Genomic DNA, 25239 nt, shown 5'->3' with positions numbered 1-25239 from the left:
TGGTTGCCGGCCGGGCACCACTAATGATCGGACGGTGTCTGAGGCAATTTTGCGAATCGTTGGGGTCATCGGTAGGAAATAATTCGTAGTTAAAATTCAGCGATGTCTCTAATTATGCCTCACATCGCTCCTCATCGGCAACCCATCATTAACAACAAATCTTTCAAGGAACGGTCGATGTATGGCCGAGCATCGTCCAATATCCGTTGAATCTGAGGTCATCGGGGGGTTGAGTGGTGGGCAACATTGCAGCCCCTGTGGGGGATAGGCGGGTTAAAAGTCATTGTGTCGACCACAGAACTTATGAATGCAGTCCCCTGTGGGATAGCCATCAACTTGGTCAATAATCATAGTACACAAATTGTTTATGTTATCATCTTTTCGAATATCAAATACTATTGCATCAGTCTTTTAAATACCTGGGTGCATTTACACTGTGTATATATCATTGGTCATCTGCTACTACGACCTGTTGCATCATCTTTATATATCTATTGCATCATCTTTTTAGATACTGTTGCATCATCTTTTTGATACCTGTTGCATCATCTTTTTAATGGATTTCCTGCATCATCACAGATTTTATACTTGTTGCATCATCTTTTTATATACTATTGCATCATCTTTTTACCTGTTGCATCATCTTTTTAATACTTATTGCATCATCTTTCAAACTGGATTTATTGAAAACAATAACAAATAACACAGATTTTGATTTTTTTTTTATTTTTATTCAGAATGAAAAATACAAAAATGATTTTAATTTCCACTGTATCGGCATAAGGGACATTTCTGGTAAGAAGTCTCAAAGAGTTTCCTCACACATTCCTCACAACACGGATATTGCCTGCATTGTCCGCATTTCCATTTTCCTTGGTATTTTCCTGATAACCATACATTCCATTTTTTCTTTTCACCCATCAGGGAGGCGGTTTGTTCTGGTGTCATCCTTTTTTTCCAGATGAAATATTTCAGGCACCAGCTACAGCCACAAGTCTTTAAAGAAGGCCATCATCTTTAAACCAGTTTCTGAAATGGCATTTCACAATTCTGGATGGCTTCTTCTAGTTTTCCAATTCCATTTTCCAAAAGGGTTCTCACCATTAATGTTTTAATAATTTATCGTATTCTCTGTCATATTTTTTGACAAACTCCAATTTTTTTACATGTGTCCAATACCAAATACTCACAAAGAAAACGTCATGTCCATGGCTTTATATACCTTTAGTTGCATCATCTTTTTTAGGGTACTCCCATCGCTTTTTATACTTTACTTGCATCATCTTTTTTATACCTGTTGCATCATCTTTTTATATCTGTTGCATCATCTTTTTGATATCTATTGCATCATCTTTATATATCTATTGCATCATCTTTATATATCTATTGCATCATCTTTTTATAACCTGTTGCATCACCTCCGTGTGCAAAAAATACCTTTTATACTTTTATACGGAGGGGGTATAAATGAGAAGAAAAGTCTGATCCTTTCTTCACAATCGACTATCATGTCAACCCTGATACACACTCACTCTCTGATTTTAAATGGGTATGATTGTTTAGTACGATGGGCACAAAATCACCAAGAATCTCTACCCCCGGAGGCAGAACAAGTATTTCAGGAAGCCAGCACTATCATGGAAACCCTTAGGATTTTGGTTACAATGCCTAGCCTTATCACATCATGCGACGACCATGGGGAGACTAACCATACATTTTCTATGTCGACATATGAAAACAATTCTGCCCCAGAAATGGTACGGAAACCTGACCCGTTATTTCGGAAAGCCTTACAGTTTCCTTTCCCCAAGCGGCCAAAGTGATTTTACTGTGGCAGGACATAGATGCGATGGAGAAAGTATGTATTCAATACGGAATGAAATACCTGGAAATTTCACACAGGCTAGGAAATCCGTAACTTTTAATACCAGCCTCAATCAAATCTACGAATTACCCCCCGAAGACCGGAGAAGTCCCTGGATGCAATTAGTAGCGGATCGAATACGATTTCGGAGGAGAATTAGACAGTTAGAAGCATTGTTAGTTTTTAAGAAATAAAAAAAAAAAATACTACATCAGTGTTATGTTATTTTTATGACTTCATCTTTATACAGTCGGGTTCGAGATCGGCGGCCATGCCGAATTTCGGCAAGATTTTACCCCAGTGAAAAAGGCTTGTAATCCACCCTGTAGGTCTTTTAAAGTTGTTTCACATTGTTTATAATTGTGATTATGTTATCGCTCACCTATATGTTTAATGTCAGCTATGCTAAATAACCCATTTCTGTGTAATTTGAGAAAATGTTTTTGTCATGTGCTTAAAGTATGGCCTGCTATTCATGACATCATTTAAAAGTTTATCCTAAAATAAATCTGTCTTTTAAAAAAAATACATTTTACAAATGACATTTAATATGATTTAATAAAGTATAGGATCCATATATATATCCATGTAAATATAAATCTGTCTTTAAAAAATAATTTCATTTTACAAATGACATTTAATTAATTAGAGTTTTTGACTTGCCTAATCACATGTCAAAGTGAATTTCTTTGGAATCCATATATATAATATATATATATATATATATATATATATATATACATATATATAAAAGAGATATTATTTTGTATTACATTTATAAGAGGCATTGTCTCATGTAATTTCATAATAACACAAATGGGTTTTATTTTTCTATACAGTCCTCAAACCTGGAAGATATGTTTTGTTCCTAACCAATCCATTCTCTAAGTGAAGTGAAGCCTGGCTGTTGGTCTTCCTTTGGGAAATACACAGTGAATCAATTATGATAAAAAAACAAAAAACAAAAACTTGAATCTAAAAAAGTTTCAATATCATTTTAATTTATTTAATTATCATTAAGATAATTATTTTAAATGTTTATATTTTTAAAAAATGGATAAACATAAAATCTGATAATGGAAATACCATAAAGATAGCAAGTTTTGACTCCAATTACAATTGAATTTCTGAATTTTCCATTAAAATATTTGACATTATATCACAGGGGAAAAGAAAAAAAAACTACTTGAGTGTTTCTACTGACCCCCTCCAGAGATCTGCTTATGAGTGCATGGGGATTACAGTGGACCTTCATCTCCTGTTTAAAACAGACATTAGAGTATGACAGATAAAAAGGTACTTTTTTGTTTTTATTTTTACATCACATGAAAACACATACAATTAATGATGATGAAGAATGTACACATGTTTTTCATAAGTGTGTACAAATTGTTCAATATAATGTCTATAATGAATCCAATTTCCTTGGGCTAGTCCACACCCAATCTTGTAAGGAAAAGCATAAGTCTGGTAAGGTAAACTTTCCCCCATTTCTTGTAAACAAGTTTGAAACCATTGCTCTCTGTTTTGTGGGGTATCCTGATAAGTGGAAATTCTTTTAGGTCGGTGACTTGCTTTTCCATAATCCCATTGAGCTAATAAACAAATGACCACAGGGGTTTGTGAGGGAAACACCTTAATAGTGCCTGGAATTCCTCTATCTTCTTCTACGGCTAAATTTCTAGTCCCTAGAGGTCTGCGAGTGGCATAGAGATTAGCTTGTGGGAATTTCTCTGCAATACTTTGACTCAATCCATGAGCTCTGACTGTTAAACAATTACATTGATGAACAATAGCTTCTACCTCACAGTTGAGTAAATCACCTTGTATCTCCTGGAGACTCATGATGTAAAATGAATCTATTTTTTAAAAACACCCTTGTTTTTATAGAACAACAACAACACAATAAAACAAGATTTTTTTATTCAGGTAAATCTACAATCTCTTGGAACTAATTCTTTGTTTCTCACATCAGGTTTTAGAACTCCATATTCTTCATAGTCACCTTGTCTATAAAAAGTTCTTTCCAATTCTGGGGTGCTGTAAGACATCTCAAAACAGGTTAATTTATGAATCTTTCTGTACAGGTATCTCCCTTGAACTCTGTTTTTCATTTGAATGAATCCTCTCACATGATGAAGTTTTCCAGTTTCTGGATGCCTTTCTTTTTGTAAGATCAAGTATTGATAATCACTTCCAATGATTTGATCTACATCTTCCTGTCGGCACCCAGTTAAATTAAATATCCAATTATTGGCTATTCTACCTCTGTCTTGTTTTAAGTAAGCAATATATCCATTGCCTGTATTTTCTTTCTGTTTGTTTTGATAATGAGCCTTAATATCCTCCAAGAGTTTGTTTGGTCTTATGTTTTCTTTTTCCTCCTCCTCCTGAGGTTTATATTCTACAGGATGTTCTTCCATCAAGGGAGGTGGTATAAATACTGCAGGATGTTCTACCATCAAGGGAGGTGGTATGATATCTTTTCCTCCCTCCTGTATAAGTAACCATTCAGTTTCCTTTAATCTAGTGTTCTGACTCATTTCTTTGCTGGAGGTGTTACCCATAATGAAACCAGTCCACAACTGAGGTGTGTTTTGTACCATGTTTACTATTTATACTTTTTTTTTTTTTTTTTTTTTTAAAAATTGTATCTATTTTTATCAATCTTTAAAAAAACCCTCAACACTTTTTGTTTTGTGTTTTTGAAAAAAAAAATCTATGGTTAAAGGGAGATAACCTATTTTTTAAAAATGACAAAAAACCCACAATTTTTTTTTTCTTTTATTGAGATCTAACAATAAATAACAGTTCAATCTTTTTTATTTATTCACATCTTGACCAGCTCACATTCTTTAAGAACTTTTTCTTCCTAGCTTCTCTGGCTGCAATAGCTTCAGGTTTCTTCCAAGCTCCTATCTCCCATTCTATCCAATCTCTGGGCTCCAATTCCTTATTTCTCTCCTCAGGTTTCAGAACCCCATATTCTTCATAGTCACCTCCTTGCTTGTAAAACATACTTTCCAATTCTGGAGTACTGTGAGACATGGCAAAATTGGCAGCGATATGAAGTCTGCACATAGTCAGTCCTCCTTCTGGTTCCTTCATTTGAATGAATCCCCTGATTTGATGCAGTTCTCCTGTCCAGGGATGTCTTTCCTTTTGTATAATCAAATACTGGAAACCGAAGAAGAAATCATCTTGGTTGCTCAGAAACATGTCTATATCTTCTTCTTCTTTAGGCTCTTTAATGGTGAAAGTCCAATTAATGGCTGTCCTGTAACAATCTGTCTGGACATTTAGGATCCTTCACAGGCTCATGCAGGGGTAAATATTCATTCTTAGGTTCCGGATCCAGGGTTTTCAACTCTATTCTTCTTTTTGTTTGAGGAGCTTCGTGATCCCCCTCCATAGGTTCCGTCATTCTCTTTTCTAATAAGGTAAATTTATCTTTATCCATCTCCATGTCTTCTTCTAATATTCTAGGAATTCGTTTGCCAAACTGTCGTTTACTCAACCACATGCCCCACCAACTGAGGAGGATCGTCTTTAACACCTTGTTTTTATACCCCCACCTTGAATTGCATCATCTTTTTATAGTTGTTGCATCATCTTTTTATATCTATTGCATCATCTTTTTATATCTATTGCATCATCTTTTTATACCTGTTGCATCATCTTTTTATATCTATTGCATCATCTTTTTATATCTATTGCATCATCTTTTTATATCTATTGCATCATCTTTTTATATCTGTTGCATCATCTTTTTATATCTATTGCATCATCTTTTTTATACCCTGTTGCATACTGAAAACACTAACACATAAATAATAATAAGAACACCGATTTTTTTTTTTTCATTTTTTATTAACAACAAACAACAAACAAACAACAACAAACAACTCATTTACAATACATTTTGATAAAAACATTGACACTTTTGTCCATGACCCGTAGGTAATTTATGATAAGTGTTTTTAAACCAATTCGCTACGTATCTGTCCCTTTGTAAAGCCGTACTCTGGTCAAAGGGGAATAGCCACTCGTCGGTTTTCTTTCTTTTCTTGTCTCTTTGATGTAAATAATACACGCAATATTGTCCACACACATCGGTATTCCAGTCTTGATAGCGATACGGATTATAAATCCATTGTTGAGCATGACGCTGGATAAAATCTTGAATTTCTTTTTGTAAGGGAGGAAATCCATAAGAATCGAAATATTCCACCACGGGATTGCTCACATATAGACACACCCAATGTTCTCCAGGTCGATCTTGAGGATCCGTATTGACCACGACAGCTTTTTCTCCAGGTCTTAATTGATCCGGTAATAAATCTACAGGATACACGCCTCCAAAAGAACTCTTGAATTCTCTGGATAAGACTTCTCTCAATTGTCCCGTATCCATTAGTAATCAATGCTCACTTCTCTCTGTTTGTTAATTTCTAATAAGTTATCGAATTCTGCATACACCACACAATTGATGGTGTTAACCGTATTGTTGGTAAACTGCACTTCTACTCTCAGATTTCCTGTTTCTATGATGTGGAATTTATCCGATTGCGCTTCTTGATCTTTAGTGAAATCCCAGCCCCATAGAGTGTAGCCGCTTTTATACTCTTCTAGGGTAATGTCCGGAGCCCAATCTTCTCCTAATTTTCCCAGGGCTTGATACAGACTGAGATAGGATCTCAAATATAAATCCTCGTTGAAATGAGGTTCAAAACAACGAGTACTCATGGTCTCTCCGTTGATACTGACATCTAATTTCTTAATCCCAAAGTTTTGGAAATGAAAGGGATTTTTAGTTTTATCTCCGTTGAAAGCCGCATTCTCCACAAAGCCTAAAATGAGACGTTTAGGCATCTGACCTTGAAACAGATGATCCGTAATCTTAGACTGGGTCCCTATGGGGATGGTAAAGGTTTTCACTTCCACTCTTCTCAAGGGATATTTGGCTCTGTGGGTATTCAAACTCTGATTAATGGTATTCATCATGACTGCTGTGGGTTTGACTTTTCTCACCCACAAGATCATACTCAATATTTTCACTTTTCCTGTACTTCCTCCTTTGATCATCATGTAGAAAGAGGGTCTAGCTCGATTAAATCGCAAACGGACGTCCACTCCATTAGGTAGAAATCGATCTTGTTGAAACAAATCCAAATGTAAAGTATCCAGCAAACTGATTTTCTTACTGTCAGCAATAGCTTGGTGTCTTTTTCGGAATCCTTCGTTTTTAGAATTAGCCGGTAACGCTGTGAGGATGGGTTGGTTAATGGTCACCGTGTCAGCCCCACCATTTGCACCCGGAGTTACATCAAAGGTTTTATTTTGAGCTAGACCAAGAGCCTCTATCCCCACTTCGTCCATATGTCCTGCCGTATCTTTTTCCCACAGACTACAGGCCCTGGTCTGTGTCTTTAAAGTTCTGGGTCGGTAAGACAATAATTTCTCCAGATAAGCTTTGTAAGGATAAGTATCCGTCCCTGGAGTCACTATTTTGCCATTCAGACTGACATCGATTTCCGTAAACATGGAATGTAAGATATTATTCACGGGACTGGAAGTGCTGTTCGCCCCAGTCAGATTACTTCCATCGTCTTTGGTAAATTTACATACCATTTGAACATAAGTTTGAGATAAATCCAGATAGTGATCTCCTTGTCCTTTAATTTCAAATTCGATGGGAGCGGTGTCGGAATCTAAAGTACTGGAAATGGGGTAATATTCTTCCCATTTCGAGTCTTCTAAAGCAATATTAGTCGGAGGGACTTGAAACAATTCTAAATTGTTCATCCCACACGCACAGGAATCGGGCTGTAACATGATGTGTCTACTAGGATTCAGTTTTCACAAATGAACCTTCTGTTCCCTGGACTGTCCTATTTATACTCTCTCTCTCTCTCAGTCAAACACATCTAAATGACGTTTTCTTTTAGGAATTCCTCCTTGTTTTTTCCTTTTTCTCTTAGGACCCCCTCGGGCTAACAGGATTCTTCCTTTCCCTGTCTGCTTTCTTCTTTTTCTTCTTCTTCTTCCTTGACCTGTTTGTCCTTTTTTCTTCTTTTTCTTTCTAAAGGGTAAAGAGACTCCTCGATTGAAAGCAAATAGACCTGTATTTTTGGCCGCATTGAGTCCGTGGGTTAAAAGAGCATTTCTGATGTTTTTTTTTTTTCCCACCACATCTCTGCCTATCTTCACTCCGGCCATGAGGGCTTGTTGTTTCCCATGTTGGAGTAGATCTTTGACAAATCCTCGACCTTTTTGTAACCCCATGGCTAACTCGGCCGCGTTTTTGAGAGTCAAACCTGAGTCTGTGCCTGGTAGGGGTATGTTAGGGACTGCTGCCGAGAGGAAGTTTAAAAAATTTCCTCCTTTTTGAGGTTTCATGTGAGTTAAAAGCCTACCCAATTTGAGTAATTGTGTAGCAGGACTTCCCGGTGAAAAATTATCCAAGGGAAGGGCTCCCACCAATCCAGAGATGATAGAACCTACTGCTCCGCCTTTTTGACGTAATAAACCTTTATGATAAGTCCAACTGTGTCCTCTTTGTCTCAGTAATCCGGGATGATACTGCATGGTTCATGTCTCTTGTTCAACTGACCTTTATATCCTCGGGGGACTTCCTTTTATACCCTTTTAGGGCTGAATACAATACAGACAGCAGACCAGGCAAGCCACCACACCCAATAAGATGGAACACAATAACGGTACATTCATCTCAGTAGACTTTTCTGAAATGAAGTTTCACCACTGATTTACCACTTACAAAGGGCATGGGAGTCCCTAAAGGAGTCATGATGTGAATCTCAATGGTATCGAAATGTTTTTTACTTAGTTTCAAATATTCCGCTCGAATGGGTTCCCATTTGGCTTGTTTTGAATCCTCCAAATGAAATGTACAAGGCACCACTCTTAAGAGTTTCAAGGCATTGGATCCTACCGTCTGGGGTTGAATCAAGTCACAATAGACATACATGGATTTCAGATTTTCATATAAATCCACAGTATTGTTTCCCAAGTAACTAATGTTGATCCATTTGGTCATGTTTTCTGTATCGTTCTGAAGAATGACCTTCTGACCGTCCATGCCTAGCTTATAAGCTAGGGATGTGGGGAAACGAATGCATAAGGGACTAAGCATTTTTTCATTGATTTCATACATCACTCGATCATAGGTCTCGTAATATACTAATTTCATAGATTTTTCTTCATTTCCATCACCAAGGGTTTTCCATATTTTTTTCAATGATCTCTGTAGTCCTAGACTTATTTCCTCTGTTAAAGCCTTGGGGTGAGTGTAAGGCCCGGGTCTGAAGTGAATTCGTCTAATTTCCATCTTGCTATCTAGTTCAACGAGTGCAGGCCGTTTAGTATGGGCCCAATCGAGCAGTACAGGACATTGACGTAATGGCATTGGGTCTAAGGTTTTCATTTTAAATCTGCCATAAACATTGGGGTTTTTGATATGGCGAGCATAAGACTGAGGAACCAGGATGTCAAAATAAGCCTCCTTTTCTGTAATGTTTTTCAATGAATTGGGATACATCATTTCTGTTAAAGCCACTTCCCATTCTCCGTCGGTTAAATCTAGGGATTGTGGTAATAAGGTTTTAAACTGAGCGGTCGTATTGCTAGAAAAAGAGGCCATAGACCCATCACTGGGTAAAGTCATGTAAAACCCACTGCTCTCGGCCATGTTCAATCTAAGACTGAGACTCTAGACCTTAAGACCTTTGTATTTATAACAACACTTTTTTTTAAAAATTCAAAACATTTATTCAATGATTTACACATCTATTTCTTCTTCTGATGATGATGATGATCGGTCCTCAATCACTCGAGTCAACAAATGTCCTTTCTTTTCCACCGAGTCTTTAATCTGGGAAAAGGGGATGCGACAATACAAGTACTCTGTAGGACAATAATGAGGTGGAAACGTCAGTCCTTTTTTCTCCATCTTGAAATAATATTTCAGACAATCTCCAATGTCCGAGTACCATGAACTTTCATTCTGAATGGTGTTGATGGGTGTCAGTCGATTCCTTTGAGTACAGGTGACCCATCTGAATTGCTGATAATGTTGGTTGATTTTCACCCTCACTCTAGATCCTGTTGGAGGATAGGGGATTTTCACTTTTTTTTCCCAACCACACATTCTCCAAGTAATAGCCTGGATGATTTTCAAAGAAATCCATGATGGCTCCTATTTTACTTTTCATCCACCCTCCTTGCATGTACATACACTGACTAATGGGACTCTCACAATACCAACGATACTGCATCTTTGAAACAAAAAACACGTCTGACTTGTTCAGTGTCCTTTTTCAAAATGATACAATGAGCGCAGGGTACTCCCAGCTCCGCTTTATATACCTTTACTGTTGCATCATCTTTTAGATCTGTTGCATCATCTTTTTGATATATCTATTGCATCATCTTTATATATCTCTTGCATCATCTTTATATATCTATTGCATCATCTTTTTATATCTATTGCATCATCTTTTTATACCTGTTGCATCATCTTTTTCATACTTGTTGCATCATATGTATATAGGAAAAAATAACAACACTAGAATTTTTGGTTTTTTTCTTTTTTATTTTATTGATTCATAACAAGAACAACAACAAGAACAAGAACATCATTATAATAACAAACATTCAAAACTTCTGTTCAGTTCTTTTTGTATGGGAAAAGGTCTCCTCATGTACAAATAGTCTGTTTCACAAGCACAGTCCATGATATCGTATCCTTTTACGATCACTTCTTCCAAATAGTCTTTTATACAATCTCCAGCTTTTTTCATCCATTTCCCATGAATCCAAGTCTTCTCGGGTCCCTCTCTTCGGTGAGCCAAGACGTAATTGACTTTCCATTTAAATTCTTCATATTTAGGTGAACTGGGTCCTATTAAGAGCATCTGTTTGCTTCTTTGGCGGTCCGGTAACTTGAATCTCTTATACAGGTAGATTTCATTGAGACCTGTTTGTCCTGGATTCTTATCAAAGAAATCTTGAATACATGTCTCTTTGTTTTTCATCCATTCTCCTTTGTGACTAGTCCCTTCAGGTTCTACTATTTTCCAACGATACTCTGAGCTTAAAAAATCCATGATGTGTGCTCTGTCCCTCACTCAGATCAGAAATGATCCTCTTAGGGTTATGGTGTCTCCTTTTTATATAGGGTGTATCTATTTTTAGATTCCGGGATTAACTGGGTGAATTGGTCTTCTTGACCCTAGGGGTTTGATGTATCATGGTAGGACTAGGCATGATGTAACCCACCGAAGAACTCACACAGACCATCCAATATTCTCGATTAGAATCGTGTAAAGCTAACATGACCACACTGGTGATGATGAGGGAAATACAAATGAATAATTGTGCAAAATACACAATTTCTTCTCGAGGAATATTCTCTCCACAACATTTCCAATGAGGTGTTATTTGATGAGATCCGTTTGGGGAATCCATGAATCGAAACTAGGGGGATATCCTTTCCACCGGACTTTGACTTCTTGAATGATTTTCTTCCCGACTCGTCGCTTTTTATACCCCAAGATTTCCTCTACTTCGTACACGTCGTCTTTTTTAATGATCTGTTGTAATTCTTTCTCGTAAAAAGTCCCTTCTAATTCCTCTTGGTTATAATCTTGTACTCGATACACGTAAGGATACCGACCGGGGACTCGTTGAGCAATGGTAAATATTTCCGTGGTCCAGTTCGGTAAATATCCTTTTTCAAAAGTGCGTTTAGCTTTACTGATGCGCACTTTATCTCCTGTTTTAAACTTGGGGGGTTTTGGTTTAGGTGATGATTCTTCCCCATATAAAGTTTTCCAGACTTTTAACACATTCGAGGGCTTCACTTGAGCTGGGGTTCTTTGGATACTGCGATGATAGGTATGATTGTAAGCATACACTAAATCCGGTAAGATCTCTAAATACCGTCTGGTTTTATTCCGAGTGAAATATCGCCACATGCGTGCTTTGAGGGTTCTCTGAAATCGTTCCACGATACTGGCTTTGGTGTCCGTATTGCGAGTGGTAAAGAAATGAATGGATTTAAACGCCTGTAAGAATTCTCGATTGGTAAATTCTTTGCCTTGATCCGATTGAATGCGGACGGGACGTCGACCGTCTTGTCGGAAAATCTCTTGTAATCCTCGAATCATTTCTTTCCCCGTTTTCTGTTTTAAAGGCACCACCCATGCATATTTAGATAAGACGTCAATGGCACACAATAAAAAGGTATAACCGTCATTATGTTTCTTTAAACTGGACACATCCGCTAAATCTAATTGCCATTGTTCGTCTATATCCGTCACTCTGGTCTGTTGTCTCCGGAATTTTCTATGAATGGGTTTATGTAAGGTATAGGTATCTTGCTCTTTTAACCATTCTCTTATGGTGTTCAAAGAAATCTTATGCCCCAGACTTTTGACCTGACGATACAAAGTCTGTATGCCTCCATACCCTCTCTTAGGATCGTAATAAATCTCTGTTAAAATGTCTTCTACTCCCTTCTTCTTCTTCTTCTTCTTCTTCATGTCTTAGGCAATGATAGCCAATTTTCCTCGATTTGTTCTAATTTCTTATTGGCTTCTTCTTCTTGGGCTTTTAATTGCTTTTGGGCTCGATAGGGACTATATTTAGGTGTGAATTTTTTTAACACCCTTGATCTTGCCTCTACAGGTCGACTAATAGGGGTCAAAAAAGAAGAGGAAGCATCCTGAAATCCGCTCTCTTCCTCTTCGTCGTCGTCGTCACTCAAAGCCCCTTTAGGAGTACTGATTTTTCCTGGTTTCTGCATGGCTTTTATAAGGTCTCGATTTTGCAAGTAAGTCATGGGAGTACGGGTCTCTTTTAAAGCTTGAGCAAATTCATCTAATCCTTTAGGCACCGGACGATTTTTCAAGGATCTGGTTCTCATGTTTTCGGCCATTATATCCACAATGTTAGAATCGGGTACTTTTTGACCTCGATAACTGATTTCTCCGTCTTTATCCCAAGTCAAGACGTTGGTTTTCTTTAAATGATTTAATAATAATTCAGCTTTTCTTTGCATGGGTTTATTCACACTTTGAATGATTTGTTGATCGATCTCGGGATCTGAGGCTGCTGGTGGTGGTGCTGCTGCTGCTGCTACTGCTGGAGCTGCTGCTGCTGCGGGGGCTGGGGCTAAGGGTGCAGGGGGTTTTTTGGTAGTCGTTGGCTCTCTCGCTTGTTGTAAATAATTCCTATACCGATGAAGTTCTTGACCGTATAAAGCCACTTTTTCTTCTGGCCAGGAGTTAAATCTTCACGTCTGGTAATCTGGTCCAATTCTTGACCTATACTCAGAGTAGATTGAAATTCCGGAGGTTTGGGGAGTTTACCTTTGAGTTCATTCAACAGAACTTCAGGTACTAACACCATTTTACGACTCATTTTTGTATCTTGTTGTTCCTCTTCTTTTTAATGGCTTTATAGACAGAATGTCCGGCATCCAACAGTAAAGGTGCTGCTGAGATTAAAAGGGGTAAAATACCTCCTCCTTTTTGTTGTACTAATAAAGCTCGTCTTTTCTGTATGGATTGGGGTCGGACCAGTCTCCTTAAGATGTGTTTCTTTGGAGCTAGTTTTCGTTTCTGAGCCGAATTGAGAGGTAACACCCCTTTTAATAGGTTGTAGACGATCTCACAAATTTTCAGAATACAATCTCCAGAACAATGTTTTAAAATCCCCGTTTTTAAAGACGAGGAATAGTGAGGGTCCGATAACACTCTTAAAAGAGGGGCATGCGCTCTTAATCGCGTACAACATCCCTTTTTCTTCTTGGCCATCTTTGAAAACAATGAAGTGAAGTCTCTCATGTCACTCCCTTTTATAGTGTCTCTTAAGGAGGGGCATATCCTCCGTGTTTGTCGCTCTCGTGTTTATCTCTCGCTTTCTCCCTGACATAAATTTTTCCACAATATCGACATTTATATCTCAGGCCTTTAGGTAGTTGAGGGGTGGAGGCCGTCAAGGGTTGAAAACGTGTGATTTTAGGGACATGAATGGGAACTTTAATTCCAGGGGAGGAAGAGGAGGAGGAGGGAATGCCCACATTCACTCGAGGAAACACTTCTAAATCACTGGCTCTTTGACTGCCTATGGGTCCCATAGCACGATCCATTCTCAGTTCTGCTTGTTTCTTGAGCAATTCTCCTATGGTCTTTTGTCTTTGTTCCTTAAAATACTGATTGATTTCGTTTTTTAAACTTTCGGGCATGGCTTTACGTTGAGCTAGAGTTTGAGGAGCAGATTTTCGCCTTTTCGCTGTTTTCTTGGGAGGGGCTTTTTTCTTCTTGGGAGGGGCTTTTCTCTTCTTCTTTTTTCTGCTCTTTTGAGCTGCTCCTCCGACACGGACCATCCAATCCGGAAACACTCTTTGTTTCTTATTATCGACTCTTACCACTACACTCTTTAAACGACGAACCCGCCGTTTTTTAGGACTATTCCATTTAAATAAATGACGAATGATGACTCCACCTAGAAATCCAGCACCTCCGCGTTTTAAAATAGCTGTTTTTCTGTCTTGATCACTGGCCGATTGATCGGCAATGATCTTTAAATCTTGACGATGATTATTAATAAACTTTTGGGTCTGTTTATTGATAGGTAAGACCCCTTTTATTAAATTGCGAGCTCCCATGGCAAACCAATTCAATAAGGCTTTACGCCCTAATTCGATTAAATGGGCTCGCTTCGCGGGATCTCGTTCCCGCTGTAAACGTCGTAAGGTTCTCACTAATTTACTCTTGGCTGATGGAGCCATGATGAGATTGAAATGAACAATGACTCAGAAGAGTGTGAAACACTTTTATTTATACTCTTGAGGCATGTGTACAGTCAACATTTCAAACATTCGACTTCTCAATCGGTATTGGTCTGGGGTCTGGGGACTCAAGTCCACGAGAAGATATCCGTGAGGTATCTGGGTGGCTTCTTGATAAGCAGACATCAAATGAGGTAAAGCTAGCTGACGACTCAATACACTGATCTGAGATTTGTCTCTGGGATTTTTGAATAAGACTAAATAATGAGCATTCAAACTAATGGTGCGATGAGAAGCAGCTCGATCAAATAAATTCTGAGTGATGTAAATCACACTGGTATTCCGATGATGCGCTTTACGGGTAAACCAATCCACAATAGATTCGATGGCTTTTCCTCCCATCATGTCGTCAAAAATGAGTAAATGGGGCACACTCAAATTGGCTACTAATTTCTCGTCGTCTTCTGGAATATTTCGGATGAAAGATACTTTCTCTTTTAAAGAAGTGTAAGCGGGTTGCCATTCCCGATAACACCAGACGATTTTTTCGGGCCTGGGGGTGATCCAGTCTAGATTGTTCACTAATGTCTTGACGAATTCTGTTTTGCCCGATTTCGAGGGTCCAGCAACCACCATGGTAAACTCGTGTTTCAATTGAAAAGAAGGGAGGGGTGTCTCCTCGGAATACATGTTGATCAATGAAGGAAAAGTTGGGTTCAGGGTCTTATTTATAGTTAACACAGAAATAGGCGTTTGGACTGTTGAATCTCGCCTCGACAGATGGGGCAAAACTGAAAGGAAGGAGCACACAAAGCACAGCAGCACACGTGTCCGCAAGGTAGAAAAACGATTTGTAATTCCTCGTCTAAACAAATGTGACATTTTCCTCGAGCCTGGACGTCTGGTTGTGGGTTCAGTAGAGGTTTGATCTCAGGTAAAGGTTTATATCCCTGTTGTTCTAAACCCGCAATAAACACATTCATCACCCACCCTCGTCCCTTATACAGATTGATGTAAGAACAATTGGGGTTCCAATAAGCATGTTCTACACAAGGATCGTCCTCGGGATCCCAATTACTAAAAATCATTCCACAATGAAAACAGGTAGCGTTATCTTTCACTCCCCTGTAGTAAAACCCGGCTCGAGCTAGGTCTGGTATTTTTCCTAAGAGAGGTTCTGGCCATCCCTGCTCAAAAGTAGCTTCTCTCTTTGAGAGCCGAGCATACTGGGGATAACGCATGGGTTGATCTAACAATTTCTCAGTCATGACTGAACTTTTGATTTGTATTGCCCCCCTTTTTATAGGGAAGAAGAAAAACAACAACACATAAAAACAATTCAATTTTTTTTTAATTAAAAAAAAAAGTCAAACATATCAACATATCAATAACCATAAGGTAAAGTGTTATAAGAAGGTAACAATTGTCTCTTATCATATACAATTCTATACTTTTTCTCTAATGGTTTGTTCACGAGCTCATGATCACGAGTCCTCTGGATTTTGTCGGGATAAGGGACTGTGACTTCCTCTATTTCTCCTTTGAGCATTTTTTCTAAAGTCTCTAGTGACACGATCTGGGAGGTACGATGGTTGAGAGTGATTCCTTTGACTTTATGAACCTCGGTTCCTTTGGCCGTCCGGTAACCATAATTTTTAGGGCCTGCCGACATGAATTTGATGATGTGATCCCCGTCTAATTCGTCGGTCCATTCTCCTAAACTATTGCCCAAGGTAGGATTAAAGGCTCCTTCCCGATGTTGGTAAATGATACTGTCCGTATCGAAATAAAGGACCCGATCTCCTAAAGGTTGTAAAGTCTCGTAGAGGTGTAAGCGGGCATGCGCGGTAGTAAAACAAGCCAGGACCACGTTTCCAAAGGGACATTCTTCGACGAATTCCTGTTTGTCTTGATAATTCACTAGCATCTTGTCTTCATTGGGGTTCTCTTTATTGACTAAGAGTTGCACGCCCTTGATGTCGAGAGTCGAATCTTGTAAGAGTTGTTGTAATTCCTCTTCTTCGTCCAAGTATCTGGTTTTGGGTAATAACAACCGTTGAGCAAATTTTCCCCACAGACAATTTAAAAAGAGTTTAGCAATGGTTCTTCTCACTGGATTCTTCTCGATACTGAGAATGTCCATTCGGATGCCTGTTTTGTCGAAGACTTGATATATGTAATCTTGTTCTTGTTCTGAGGTCTTACAGTCGGGGGGAAATCCGGAGGCTTCCTGTTTGATCTTGAGGAAGGTATCGATGTAAGATCTGAATAAATCCTGACTGCTTTCTTTAAAATGCCATACTTCGTAGATTCGATCTAAGGTATATCCCATGTCTAGGGCTTTATGTAATTCGGTCGTCACCCAAGTACCCGTGAGACTACGTTCCCGGTCGGTGTGTGGACATCGATCTTGAGACGTAGAGTCCTGTCGTTCGGCACACGTGCGACATAAGGGAAATAATAACTTGCCTCCCGTCCGATAAGGTAATACGGGGTGATAGAGGTCTCGGGGAGGTAAGACCCGACAGTGAATGAGACCGAAATAATTTCTCACGTCCTGGAACTCGTCTGTGATGATCTCGGGATGCCCTACGGGAAATGGTCTGTGTTTCAACACGTAAGGGTATAGGGAACAGACGTCCACGTATCTCATGTCCCCTTCCTCACAATATAATCGGGTAGCATTGGTCCGACCTCCGTACAGGGCTTCTCGAGGTTTCAAAGGATCCGGAATGTCCAGGTTTCCTACAAATTGCTGTAAACTCTCATCTTTTTGCACTTGCTGATCGAAATCGTGCTCCCAGATACCACGGACGGTATACCCCATGTCTTCTAAATCGCCAGTCCTTCTGAGGGTTTCTTCGTGTAATTGCTGGTAAGTAAATTGGGTCCGATGAGGATGAGTTTCGGTCTGTAAACTGGGATAGCAGGTGGGGCATCCGTGCCAATAGCACCCGTAAAATTCGTAGACGGTGCGAGTCGCTTCCTGGTATCCGTCGACGGTATAATTTCCGATCTGGACTTCGCCTCCGTTTCTGGCATGTTGTATGTGACATCCAGTCTGTTGACTCATCCAGGTGAGCCACCGACAGGCTTTAGCCGAATATTGTCGTGCCGGTTGATACCCGAGGTTCGGAATGATGGCAATGGTGTCTTCAGGCATGAATTGTCGACGGTAGGCTAAATTAGCAGCACTGGCAAAAGTGATGGATTCCTGGAAAGGGTCCACATTGACCAAACTCTTGAGGGTGGCTCTAAACTGTGCACAGCATCGGCGTAAAATGTCGACGTCCGAGACACAATACCCTACAAACTCTTTCTGGAAATCAAACACTTTTCCCCTCTGTTGGTCGTACCATTCAAAAAAAGCTTTTCGTCCACTGGTAGACATTTCGTCCGGTTTGTAGAAAGCTGCCGGTGGATAAGGTCCTACGTAATTCTGGTTCTGTTCCGTATTAAAAAAGTGGGGGAAATAGCCTTTCTTCAATTCGTCGAATCCGAAAGCGGAGGGCATCTTGGCTAATGCAAACGGTAAGAAACTATACGAGTCGATGAATTTCAGTCCGCATATTTCCATGTATAAGATCTTACTGCCGGTCATGATGACGTTAGGTTTCAGGCAAGAGGAATGCACCAGGTGATTCAAAATGAACTGTCCGTCGTAGCCTTTGAAGTTATGGGCGATGATAATGGCCTCGTCGTGTACTAAAGTGGAATTCTTAGTACCTGTAGTGGGTTGTAATAACCAGTCCATGAACTTCTTTAAGGTGTCTGGTCCTTGAAATAGGTGCTGACGGGGTCCCATGTGTTGACAATGAGGACAGGGTTGGTCTATGGGTAAGTGACTGCAATGTTGACAGACGCGGTGTGCCACACACAGATTAGGGATGTGAATGCCGGTTTCCTGAGTGCATTCGAAATCGAAATAGATGTAAAACTCTAAGGTCCCTTTCCCCTTCTTCTTCTTCTTGGGCTTCTGTTGTACGTAGCACTGATGATCGGTATCGACGATTTTCTTACAGATCTTACACTGTTTCTGTCCTCCGCACTTGTGATGAGGGAATAATTTCTTAGGTATCCAAGACTGACACTTCTCGCATTGTTCCATTAAATTGCAGACAGTAGTGGTGGTCTTCTTACTATGGGGTCTTAAATGATTTTCGTAGCAGGTCCTGTTCTTAAACATTCCATGGCATTCCTGGCATTTAATCTTGATCCCTTCATCGGGACAATTAGGGTGATGTCCTAAACAAAAGGTACAGCGATGAGGACATTTGGAGCGATGGTCTGTGACCTTCCTGTACCCCACGTCGCAATGATCACAGTAATATTGGTTCCCCGTTACTCCAGGCATGGATATGATGGCATCGTAATGATGGTCGTCTAACAATATGTTCAAACAAGTTCCGTCTCCCCAGCCTTTGAAGATGCGCTCTAAGGTGAGTTTAGTCGAAGTAGACTTGAACTGAAATATTTTCAGTCGATACTGAGGAGCTAACACCTGTTGTAATTTCGGCCACTCTGCATATCCACAATCTTGAGTGATATCACACTCGGCCTGTTCCATGAGGGCTATGGCTTCTCGTTTCTGGTCTAAGGATTGTCTGTCTCCTAATCTCATGTGTTTCCATTGTTTTTCCCATTCGGGGTCTGGATGTTCGGGTTTCTGACTGTGTAATCGAGTCACGACGATGGCTCTAGCTAAACAAAATTTATCATGGGGATTGACGATCCGAACGATGGAGTGTTTATTTTTCTTAAAAGTCTCCTTATTCACTTGTAGATGTTTGGTTTTCTGGCCACCACTTCCCTCGGGATACTTGACCCGAAACATATCAAATTCCATGCCCCCGTCGCCCAGTTTGAACTCCTTTCTGGATTGTTGAACGGCTTCAATCTTGTCTAAAATGACGTCCTCGTTAAAATGTTTACATTGCGTAAACTCGTACCAAATCTCTGATTCCAGAGATTTGTGGCGTATGTTCAGGCGGAGGTAATCGTTAGGATTACACTGCATTTTCGATTTGAAAGTTTGTAACATGTCTCTGAATAATCGCCGAACAAATCCTCTGTTTTCTTCCTCTGGAAACTCCTTAAAAATCACAGTGTAAAAATCCTGTTGAGCTTTAAATTTTTTAGAGTGCACCCTTTCATTCACTTTGACTCGATAATACTGGGATATGGCCTTGGGTTTGGGTGGTGAATGAATAGGTAACTTTGACCCCTCATGCGCCCTTGTCCTTTGCTGTTGCTGTCGTTGTTTTTCTAGTTGAGCTCTTCTCTGTAATAGTATGGCATTTCTTTTCCGAAGCTTTAATTCTCGCTCTTTATTTTCATCAAGAATTTGATCTAATTCTCTATCCCGTAGTTGTCGTTGTCGTTGTTGTTGTAGTTGTTGGTGTCGTTGTTTTTCTTGTAGAGCTCTTCTCTGTAAATCTTAGGTCATTTCTTTTCTCGCTCTTTATTTTCATCAAGAATTTGATCTAATTCTCTCTCCCTTTTTTTCCATTCTAATAATCGCTGAGCATGTAACTGTTTTTCTCTAGTAGAATCCATGACCCCAATAGGAGCTGGCTCTGACTAGAATGAGCTGAAAGTAGGAGAAAACCTATATTTATACAGTGGATGACGTCACAATGCATAGGTAAGCATATTTTTTGCACAAGGTCCTTACAGATGATGCAACAGGTATAAAAAAGATGATGCAATAAGATGATGCAACAGGTATAAAAAGATGATGCAACAGATATCAAAAAGATGATGCAACAGATATAAAAAGATGATGCAACAGATATATTAAAAAGATTATGCAAGAGATATGCAACAAGTATAAAAAAGATGATGCAACAGATAGGTATATAAAGCGGAGCTGGGATTTGAAGATCAGTCTTGCTTGACATTTCGAAACTTGACAGACGTGAAAAATATTATGGAAGAAGCAATGATGAATACCCCACACAACCCCAGCTATGTGACACCTGAAGAATATGTAGGAGCCCCCTATAATTTTCAAGAATATGCGAATAAAGAAGATATGGGCATCTTGAATACAACTGTGGATGGAATTGTTAACATGCTGTCTGGTATTGACAACAAGATGAATGATATGAACAACAAGGTGAGTGATGTTCAAAACCAGCTGAATCATCTGAAAATTTACATCACTAAAATGAAAGGAGGAAGCACTTACCAGAAAAAACAAGGGGGATCCGGAGAGAATAAGAAAACAAGACAGAAATCCATGCTATATCTGCAAAGAGTTAGGGCATTGGGCCCCAGATTGTCCCAAAAAAACAGGATTTGTGCTACAAGTGCGGGACTGGTCATTGGGCTAATCAGTGTACAGAGGATGAGGAGGATCAACAATTATCAAAGAAATACAAAAAATGGAGAAAAAGCCTCAGGAACCCAAGAGGAAACTACCCCTGACCACTGATAAGGCACAGAAGAAGAAAAAGTAAATGTAAATGTATTTTTTTCACTTGAATAAAATTGCTGTGTTCTTTTGTTTTGGTCTTGTGTGTTATTTGTTAATGTTTTGAGGAAATCCAGTTTGAAAGATGATGCAACAGGTATCAAAAAAGATGATGCAATAGATCTAAAAAGATGATGCAACAGGTATCAAAAAGATGATGCAATAGATATCTAAAAGATGATGCAACATATGTACTGAATTGACCCGGCTATCCCCTCCAGAGGCTGCACTCCGTTGACCCACCTATCCCCCCACAGGGGCTGCACTCAGTTGACCCACCCATCCAGGATGCTTATACTACTCAGTGCCTATATAATGTAAGCCCCCCGGTTCCGACGCCTATGGGTGAGTAAGTAAGTATTTTCAATTTTGGGCCCAGAATTAGGGCATACAAAAGCAAATTTCTAACACATATTTCTCATGATAAATCAACTTCTCTTCTTTTAAAACACTTATGAATGAAATTTGGGGAAAAAAATTGTGATAACATTATCATTTTCATTACTCATAAGCCATATAAACTTGTTTCTTTTAGATCTATAAACTTGATAAATTCTTACAGAACGTATTTATGGTCTTTAAAAATGTTTTTCGAAAGTCCTGATATGCTGAACAATCAAATAAAAAATGCATTTCATCTTCTACACAATCAGACTTGCATGCAGATAGTATGGATGATAGGTGATTAGGTGATTAGGTGATGAAGGTACGTGTACATTGCGGCATAAGTAAGGGGGGGGGGGGTCGACGATTGAAAAGAAAAAGTCATCAAGTTTATCATAAAGCTTTGTTGTTAGATTATCATATAAACGTCTTTTTCTAGTAAAATATTCAAATAGCCTAATGGTATCGACATATAAGAACCGAAATAAGCATTGTTAATTGACAATACAGCAAGTGTTTTCTTTTTCATACATAGGCCCTATAAGATTTTTAACATATTCTGCTTTTGTTTTTGCTATGAATACAAGAATAGGTATTTTAATAATTGGACGTAATTGGTGCCCACGTAAATTCCAGTAGATCGTTGAAAGACCTGGTCTCCAAAAACCACATAGATATTGTCAATCAGAAACTCAATGTGTGTTCAATCCGAATGTTTTTAACATTAATGGGTTGTGAGCATATTTCAAGCTCACAAGTCCATTCAAACACTTCTTGAATACTAGTATATTGTTGTAGAATACACCTGAAGTTTCCTTTCACTGCTGTTAATATTTTAGTATGGATCAAAGGGGTTTGATTATATGGAATGAAACGTATGGAGATGATGAACAGTATTTAAGATAAAAAAAATCCATAAAACAATACAAAATAGGAGCAGAGCTAACACGAACCTACCAAAACCTCAGATGTTGATCAGGTGCCATGGATCAGAGGAGTGAGCATCTCCTGCCGACCGGTCACACCCGCCGTGTTTTCGTTGTCATGATCGGGAAAATAACAGGAAAATCCGTCGTCAATTCAGTGTATTTAAATAATGGCCTAACAATTCGTATGAATAACATCAGTCAGCATTTGACACAATGATAAATTGTACTTACTGACAAGGTCGTGATATCGACTAAAGAACTTATGAAATGATGACTTTTAATGAGACTCCTCCGATGCTATTCTTGCTTCATCAACATGTTTGTCAATAATGTACTTCGTTTTAGAAAATGTTCATACGTAGATAATGTTCTTGCGTATTGAATCAACTGAGATATATAAACTGCGTATGCAGGTGATGAAGGTACATGTATATTGCTGCATAAGTAAGGGAAGTTGACGATAGAAAAGTGAAAGTCATCACGTTTATCACAGAGCTTGGTTGTTATATTACCATTAACGTCTTTTTCAAGTAAAATATCCAAACATGAAACAGATGTGTCACACTCTATGGTACCTTTTATCTCAAGCTCACTGGTATATATCCTGTCGGCATAAGAATGGAAATTAGTTCAAAATACCAATTGTTAATTGACAATACGTCGTCTTCTATATATATCTAAATATCAAGATGAAGACCACAACAGGTGTTTTCTTTTTTTCACGTATAAGATTCTGGACAAATTGAACCCTCTTCATACATAATTTTTATTTGTAAGGATTTCTATGACGTTTAGAAATCTAGTAAAGGTATGGTAATTCAAATTCATTTTGATTGTTGGGAATACATGGTTTTTTTTTAAAAAAAGATGACGTATGATTTTGAAGATTTTTTTTCTTTACAAAGGGAGTTACGGTATAAGTTGGATTTCCATATGAAGAATTTAAATTCCAGTTCTAATTTACAATCGAAATATTGAGCCTTTCAAACAAAAACAAAGTTATAACCCCCTTTTCAGCTGGGATCAGCTGATCGTGAAATCTGTTTATTTATTTATTTTTGTAGATCAGATCAGCATCTCAAGAAAGTCTGATAGTGTGCATCCCTTTCATGCGTCATTTATGCAAGTTTTGTTCTGGGAAGGTTTACATTTACTGGAAGTGAAATATACAGAGATAATGAACAATATTCATGCTCAAACATCCATTAAACAATGCAGTTCAGGGGCAGAGCAAACATGGAGCTATAAAACATAAGAGATGGGATCAGGTACCATAGGGTAGAAAGCATCCCTTACCAAACGGTCACACCCGCCGTATGTGTGTGCTCCTTGTCATGATCGGGAAAATCCATCGACAATTCAGTACATACTCACAGTAGATATAAATGGTATGACAATTAGTATGAAAAATGTCCATCAGAATGTGACTAGCTTGTATTTGCTGACAGGATGGATATGCAACCTGGCTCCAGGGTCATAAACCTTACAGGAGCTTACTTTTGATCTCAATCTCAATTTTCCACAACAAACTCTTTTTGTAAAAGATTAGACTGAGACCAAAAGAGAACTCGTCTGAGGTTTTTTTTACCCCACAGCCTATACTCCTAAGGCATTAACCTACTTTTTTCCCTGGAAAACATTGGCTAAAATTTTCTAGTTTTGCTTCTCTCTTATAAAGCTTCTTGGCTCTTTTCTAATCACACTTTAGATAAAATAATCTAAGCAAAGAAAACCCACTTACATGGAAAATGTGTTTTGTAAAGTGTAATTAGAAAAGAACCGAGAAGCTTTACAAGTTAGAAGCAAAAAATCGGAGTAAATTTCCGAGGCTTACATATAATTGTATATAATTAAAAGCAAATCACCACCGACAAGAAAAACTTAAGAAAAAACTACGAAAAACAAGATCAATCAACTGTATCGTCTCCTCTTTTATTTGTTTCTATTCAAAGAGCATAAAAGTATAATCAAAGTTTAGTCCATGTTAGGATTATGTATTGCATTAGTAACACAAACAAACGGACAAAGTTCCTTCTACTCCCATCGTCGAGGGTATCTGAAGAGAGAAATACAAAGAATGGTGTGTATATTAAGTATCAAAATTTTTCACTATTTATTATAGTACTTGTAAACTTATTTGAATTTTTTGATAATTACCATAATCTTCGTTCCTTATCTTTTAAATAAGGATACGGAATAGTATGCAGTCTAAAGATATGCATGCATCAAACAAATTAATATCATCTACACTGCTACATTTACGTTTATGTTTAAAGAATAAACATACATGGTAGATATAGTAAACATTCTAAAAAAAAAATCTTGAGATTTAATCATCAAAGACTTTTACAAGTATCTGTTTGAGTGAAAAAACATAAATAAAAGGCAGAGAAATGATTTTGAGTTTTATTATGTCTCCGAAACCTTGATATATAAGTGAGAAAGCGCCATTCTGTGTATGTGAATAGCATTCAGAGAGTATTAAAAAAAATGACGTTTTTTGAAAACAAGAAGACACGAAGGTAAGAAAGTGATGTATCCTTTATCCTGTATATTTTGTTAGCCTTTCACTTTTCTAAGCTGTGAACAAGAGCTTATCATAAAAGAATGGACACTCAGAAACCATATTCCATCAATCATATTTTTTAAAGAAGCATTTATATAAATATAGTCAAACCTTTCGCATATAAATGCTCGTCTCTGGTTGCAGTCGGCGGACTTCCACTTGGAGCCCGGGGTGAGCTGGACGCAGTTCTTTCTTCTGTTGTTGCCT

At 38.4% G+C, this 25239-nt stretch overlaps 1 protein-coding gene across 1 annotated transcript; it reads right to left on the bottom strand.

The window, feature by feature from the left end:
- Nucleotides 1-11319: 11319 nt before the first annotated feature.
- LOC134273357 (uncharacterized) lies at nucleotides 11320-12426 on the bottom strand. Its single transcript, XM_062755553.1, has one exon. The coding sequence runs from the start codon at nucleotides 12424-12426 to the stop codon at nucleotides 11320-11322; it is 1107 nt and encodes a 368-aa protein (XP_062611537.1).
- Nucleotides 12427-25239: the final 12813 nt, after the last annotated feature.

The sequence above is a fragment of the Saccostrea cucullata genome, unplaced genomic scaffold (genome assembly GCF_032062105.1).
Source record: "Saccostrea cucullata isolate Sc308-1 unplaced genomic scaffold, CSIRO_AGI_Scuc_v1 ctg7370, whole genome shotgun sequence".
NCBI lineage: Eukaryota > Metazoa > Mollusca > Bivalvia > Ostreida > Ostreidae > Saccostrea > Saccostrea cuccullata.
The sequence above is the reverse complement of the archived record's forward strand: the minus strand, read 5'-3'. Positions and strand labels throughout refer to the sequence as shown.

Bases quoted from the DNA above. Each gene is read 5' to 3' on its own strand.
- LOC134273357 (XM_062755553.1), bottom strand. From the start codon at position 12,426: ATGAAGAAGAAGAAGAAGAAGAAGAAGGGAGTAGAAGACATTTTAACA.